The sequence below is a fragment of the Gadus macrocephalus genome, chromosome 10 (genome assembly GCF_031168955.1).
Source record: "Gadus macrocephalus chromosome 10, ASM3116895v1".
NCBI classification, from domain to species: Eukaryota; Metazoa; Chordata; class Actinopteri; order Gadiformes; family Gadidae; genus Gadus; species Gadus macrocephalus.
In genome coordinates, this window is record NC_082391.1 from 8,460,146 (window position 1) to 8,466,721 (window position 6,576).

At 41.8% G+C, this 6,576-nt stretch overlaps 1 protein-coding gene and 1 long non-coding RNA gene across 2 annotated transcripts; both read right to left on the minus strand.

The window, feature by feature from the left end:
• Positions 1-868: 868 nt before the first annotated feature.
• Positions 869-1,931, minus strand: LOC132466508 (uncharacterized). Its single transcript, XM_060063759.1, has 2 exons — positions 1,499-1,931; positions 869-1,338 (listed from the first exon to the last, which is right to left on the minus strand). The coding sequence occupies exons 1-2, from the start codon at positions 1,734-1,736 to the stop codon at positions 869-871; spliced, it is 708 nt and encodes a 235-aa protein (XP_059919742.1). The 5' UTR covers positions 1,737-1,931.
• A 945-nt stretch (positions 1,932-2,876) lies between these two features.
• On the minus strand, positions 2,877-5,258 carry LOC132465625 (uncharacterized). The gene is made up of 3 exons (XR_009527641.1): positions 5,104-5,258; positions 4,420-4,966; positions 2,877-4,293 (listed from the first exon to the last, which is right to left on the minus strand). It is a non-coding gene; the product is annotated as an uncharacterized LOC132465625 (long non-coding RNA).
• Between the last annotated feature and the right edge of the window lie 1,318 nt (positions 5,259-6,576).

The window sequence follows — 6,576 nt, forward strand, 5'->3', positions numbered from 1 at the left end:
CTGGGGGTTATACGGGAGGTCAGTATTACGGATATGAGTGAGACACGCGGGAGTTAATAAACCGGAGTTGAGCATCCGAACATGTATCTATTGCATTACTTTACAAATATAATGTATTTATGTAATTATAACGATGTGTTTTCATATGAAATTAACATTAAACAACAGATAGGTGCAATAAATACACACATGCACAAGGTATTCATGTTATTTTGCCCAATATATGGGCTACTAAAACTCGGCAATCTATTGTGTTGGTAACTTCACTCAAATCTATCTACAGTCAAGTATGCATTTAGACAAATACGATAAAATATGAATATAATATGTGCAACCTTTGTGGCTGCTCAAGACACACTGAAGGCATGATGCCACCATAGGTTTGCAGAGAACTATATACAATATACACACTGAAGGCATGATGCCACCATAGGTTTGCAGAGAACTATATACAATAAACACACTGAAGGCATGATGCCACCATAGGAGAGAACTATATACAATATGCACACTGAAGGCATGATGCCACCATAGGAGAGAACTATATACAATATGCACACTGAAGGAATGATGCCACCATAGGAGAGAACTATATACAGTATGCACACTGAAGGCCGCTGAAACCCCAGTGTCCATCCTCAGGGGAAGGGGGGGGGTGAGGGCCGCTGAAACCCCAGTGTCCATCCTCACGGGAAGGGGGGGGGGGTGAGGGCCGATGAAACCCCAGTGTCCATCCTCACGGGAAGGGGGGGGGGGTGAGGGCCGATGAAACCCCAGTGTCCATCCTCACGGGAAGGGGGGGGGGGTGGAGAGAGGCAGCAAAAATGGGCGGGCCCACAGAGAGACCCACCAGGGTTGTAACATTGGGCTAATGCCCTTTGAAAAGGACTGTTTTATTGAGCTTCTGTCGCATGTTGTTGCTCTGTAAGCTTAGTGTAGTCATTTTAGCGATGTGGTGTAGACTTAGCTTAAAAAACAAGGACACAACTAGTGTTAGCAGCGTATGGTGGCGGCTGTCTATGCCATACTGCGTGTCGCCGATGTGCTCCCTGAGCACAAACACATCCTCTGACCCGATCCTCTTACGTACAATGTACAAGACCTCTAGCAGTTTGATGGGCTGTGATCGTCTGAAACTAGCTGATGCCTGGCGAATGACCCACTCTGCTGCCCTGACGACCCTCACTGTGCCCTCTGATGGAATCACCAGGCCTCCATTGTTTCTTAGACACAGCAGGTGGTAGCTCTGGTCCTTGATGGCAGATGCAGCGTCTGTCACCAGGCTGGCACGGCAGACATCACAGGACAGCTTCTTCAGAGCCCGTCTCACAACAAATCCTGAAATTTGGGTTAGTATAATATCATAACTTATGATAATATGCGTGGGGAAATTAAGGAGACATTTCTTTTTTTGGACTGTCAAGATTGTTCTCTTACAGAGTTGACTACTGGCATTATCAGTTATATATATATATATCGACTTTCAGTCAGCCTATACCTGAAATGTACACGAGAGCGTTGTCCACAAGACCATCATAGCGGACGGGAAGGTAGCTGTGGTCATGTACTAGGGCAGGAATGTCAGCAAACGGGGATGGAAGATCTTCTCCTGCTAGAGAGGACATATCTACAGCTGACAGGCTTGTAGAGGTGTCGATGACCGCTGATAGGGACTCTGTCTCATCCTGTGCAGTCACATTGCCTCCGCATGGTTTAACAACTCCACACTGGGCCATCAGCTTTCTGAAGATGTATTTGAACTGGCCGGCATTAGGGTTGTTATTCCAGCCACCTTTAAAAAAACACAAGATATACGAGTATATTACACAGATATTCAATATATGCTTTAAAATGTTTTACCAAAAATGGAAAAAAAACAAAAACATATGGACCGAAAAACTGAAAACAATCCAAGCATTTGCTGAAACTTTGTCACTAACGCCTCGTTTCCACATACGTATGTTTTTCGTATGCGTGCTTCCGTAAATTTACGGAAAGGGTCGCTAGTGTTTTACGTACAGACATGAATTTATTTAGGGACAGCCTAAAAGATGGGGGAACGTATGATAATGGCCGTTTTTAGGAGACCGGTACTTTGGAACATGAGGATCGACATATATAAAAACAAAACCAACCAGGCTTGGAAAGAGATCGGCGAGGTGTTTGGCCTGCCAGGTACTTACATGTTTTGTGAAAAACATAAAAACTTTCATACGGTATCTCTGTAAAACGACGGCGAAAGTAAAAAAATTTGAACGTATATTACGGACATACCGGACAAAAATTTTACGGAGGGGAGGAGTCTCGGAGGAAAAACGGACATTATGGAGAATCACATAGGAATGAATGGACTTTTGGTCGGAGGCGTAACGAGGCGTTAGTGTTGCGGCTGGTAAAAAATAATTTTGAAACCTACCGGATGCTCTGATGGAGTTAAAGAGAAGTTCCAAATGGTCCTGGCTGAATTTGTAGGTCAGGACATATCGCTATCCTTCAAGCAGCACAGGAACCATAGACATCAACGTGTCAATGTTTATGACGAAGCCCAGGACAGAGAGGAACCTTCAAAAGCAAATATTGTATTGCTACGATGATTCTGCCAAAACAGGACACAAGAAAGCAGGGAAGCAAACTAACAGTATAGGGTGAAAATAGTGAATGCTCCCAGAGCAGCACTTCTCAGGGCAGACACAAATCCACATTTCAAACAATTCACTTCATTGCCACATTTGGGGGGGGGGGGGGGGGGGGGGTTAAAGCTGACTAGTTTGCATCCCTGACCTTAAAGTATAATCTGTGTACGGTTTAGGATCCTTAAAAGTACTTTTAGGACACTAAAACCTTCTTGAATCAATTCACAACGTAACATGCATGCAATACATGAACAGAAAAGAGCATCTCATGAACTCGATGCAGACAGGACAGAACATCTTACAGGACAGAGCATCTTATGAACTTGATGCAGACAGGAGGACAGAGCATCTGAACTCGATGCAGAAGACACAGAACACTGTAGATAAACAAGAGAACAGAGCATCTGTTGAACTTATATCATGGACTTGAGGGATGCACTGAAACCAGTAGAGTTTTACCTTAGATAATTTAATGATTTGTAAATTGACTACTTGTATACATCTAACGAATAATAAAATAAACCCTTATTTTCTAATTGAGCACACGATAATTTAATTAGAATTAAGAATTAGAATTAAGAATTTGTACTGGGTATTGGCGACTACAAATGGTGTAAGTGCATCACTAATTGTCACTATTTTAAAAGACCTCTTTGTTCGGTAAAGGGGTTTGCCATCCTCCATCTTCAAAGTGAGCAAGTACCCCCTGGCTTTTATCAAGAACTCCCTGGTGCTTGTCCAATTCCTGGAACCAAGGGGGGCTTTGAACCCTTTGGCTCTGGGATTGCGACCGTTCAAGATGTCAAACAGCTTGTCTGTTATCTATAAACAAATATCTAAATTAACTGAAAGCACTTAAATCATCACTATAACTTAGTGTCAACAGGTATCAGATAGTAAACACCCAAGTATGAGGCATAGTTTGATTTCTCTCCATTTTCTCTGTGGCTATGATTTTAAAATGTATATTTCTGCATTGCTTTAAACCTGTTAATCGGAGATGTAACAATAAGGGTGTTTTTGAGGAAAGTATGAGGTAGGTATAGTTTTAACCAAGTTCTTGCATAGTGTTGAATTTGAGGAGGGTCGTAATTATTGAATCGTTCCTGATGCCAAAATGTTCTGCTTTGGGATAGCTGACCAACATATCAACTACAAAGGGAGGGTGGGTGTTAAAAGGGGAAAAAAAGGGGTTAAAGCAATTAATCACTCAAATGTTGGTAAGAAGTTAACAGTAGGCCTAGAATGTTGGGAAATGTTTTTGGTCAATGATGCAAATCCTAGCTGCATTACCTTAATTAATTCAGAAGTAGCCTCATAATCTTTGAACTCTGCATAGCCTACGTCCTGCAAGGTGCGGAGCGCCACTGCCACAGAGTTACTCAAAGTCTGAGCAGCCAGGGAGGCCTTGATTGAGTTTAGAAGGAGAAATGAAGAGCACATTAAAAAACACAATAAAGCCTTAGAGCCTATTTCTATTGCGGCCCTCTATACATAAATCATCATGATAACATACCTTCATCTTCTGATTGGCAAAGTTCACATGCTTATCTGTGACTCGGTTGGCAGCATGTAGTCCACTTTTCTTTTGGACATTGTTCAGCTGAACTATGTACTTCCAATTGATACTGCCAGTTATGCTTCTAATTGGGCTGTATGCCTGCAGAACCAGATTATTTTTTTCACGCCAACTGTAAAGCACCATATTCTGCAGAATTATGTAAATAAAATCAAAATGTATAAAAAGCAGAACAGTCAGAAAAAATAGGCAATAATGAGCATGTACCTGCAACATATTGCGTGTCAGCTTCAGCATGTGGCAAGCATCCATCATAACAAAAACATTGTCATGGGATACTGGATGTTGGAAATGGGTCTTGAAGGGCTTACAGGGGTCTGCTTTTAAATCGTACCCAAGTTGGGTGCACATACAGATATTCGTTGCATGACCATCCATTGTCATGCACACCACCCTTATTTGACGATGATGCAGCTCTTCTAGTGCATGTTCTACTAACACTTTCTGTGATTCTGGTGTGAGGGACTTGGTCAAATAATATGCAATTGGAGCTTTCCAATAACCTTGAAGCCCAACCACCATAAACACAAGAACCTCGGAAGCTATGTCAGTCTCATTCAGTCGATCCCCCATGTCCACATATCCAAACATTGTTTGTGTCTGAGGATCATGTTGGACGTGTTTTTTGATGTACATGGCATCCAGCATCAGAGTGACACTTCCGTATTTGACCTCATCTTCCTGACGCCGTCTTTCCAGCATGTCCAACATCATTTTATTGAGACCAGGTCTGGCATCAAGAGAGCTCAGCCACCTTGTATAAATAAAAAGAAGATATTCCACGTAGCCATTTAACCACTAACACAAGCATCCCTATGGTGGACACACTGAATAATATTGTCTGTAGTGCTTAATGTAATTCAGTGTAAAATTAGACATCATGAAGAATACCTTTGCAATGAACTGGGATGTGGCAGGTGAATGTGCAGAGTATCTCTCAGGTAGTGATTTGCCTTTGGACCATGCAGATGGAGCGTAAGGGCAAAATCTCTCTGGTCCTTGGTGTACTCTACGCCCTGCCTCGACAGGAGATGAACCGGAAGATCTGAAATTCAATTAGAAAAAGTCATTCAAGTAGGTCTCCTTTTAATGGTAACTAGGAAGTCAACAAATAACATAAAATACCCAAAATATTTAATGTGATATTTTTATTTTACCTGAATAGAAATCAATCAAGCTTCTCTTTCAGCTCTTCGTTGATGAGATCTTTCTCCTTCAGTTCCTCCAGAACTGCAATTTCCCACTTTATCCGCATCGCTCTGGCTTTGGGAAACCTTAATAAAGTGAGAAATGCACCCAGATATAGTAATTATTGTCAACAGTTTCAATCAGTATTTAAGATTAACCACACTAAAAACAATAAAAAGGTGTCCAAAATACCATTCAGTGATTGTGTTAACAAACATATTCTAAAAAGCCTTGTGTCAACAACAATCTAGCAATACTATTATGTCATACTAGCCCCGCTGTTCCTGTGTAACAGGACCTGTATTGTATATACTTCCACTAAGTAACTAACGATTATCGTAGTCGTAATATTGTAATATCCTACAGGTGAAAGGTGATCCCACGGGTTCTCGTTTCGACAGTTCGTAGATTAACGCATCCGTAGGCGGCACAAAAGTCTGGCATCTTCAATTGTCAGCAATTTCCTGTAGAATTCATAATGTAAGACAAACAAACCCGATTGGAAATCATGTGCAACTTCAGTGTAATCATGTTCAACTTAAATTATATTGAAAATAGCAATTCTGCCTCTCCCATCGATGTAAAATTACTGGGTAGCTAGTAGCCTACCCGTGATACACAACTAAGCTGCACGATTAAGTCGTTTTTCAAAGAGAAAAGCTACAATTTAAACATGTTCAAGCATCTAGAATTATAACCACGTTAATAACGTTTGTAAGAAACCAAACCGTTTGTAAATCCGTCAAGATTTCAGCAAGATAAGAGTATTAGCGTTTGTGCAGATCACAGACTTACGTCCGCTACAATAGATTCCACCAGAAAGCTTTACTGTGGTAAGATGGCGGCCTAGAGTGACGTTCTAGACGCCGCCGTAGGGCATCTAGTTAATATATATATCTATGGGGTCAGCAGTGTTTCCCACAGACCAAGGACCAATGTGTGGTGCGGGGGGGGGGGGTGGGGGCGGCGGCGGTGGGGCGGCGGCGCAGAGTGTGCATGTAACTCCGCGTTTACATGCGGACACATCTGATTTGCATAGATGTGGAAGAACAGCTCAATCGGAATAGAAAAGTATCATATATATATATACGCCTCAATCGGTTCGGAATAGAATTCTATGCGGAATAGAATTGGTGGTGTAGTCCGCTATAAATACTTATTCCGATTAGTTTGGGG

Bases quoted from the DNA above. Each gene is read 5' to 3' on its own strand.
- LOC132466508 (XM_060063759.1), bottom strand. From the start codon at position 1,736: ATGGCCCAGTGTGGAGTTGTTAAACCATGCGGAGGCAATGTGACTGCA. The intron at 1,339-1,498 runs GTATAGGCTGAC...CCCAAATTTCAG, and splicing joins CGCTCTCGTGTACATTTCAG to GATTTGTTGTGAGACGGGCT.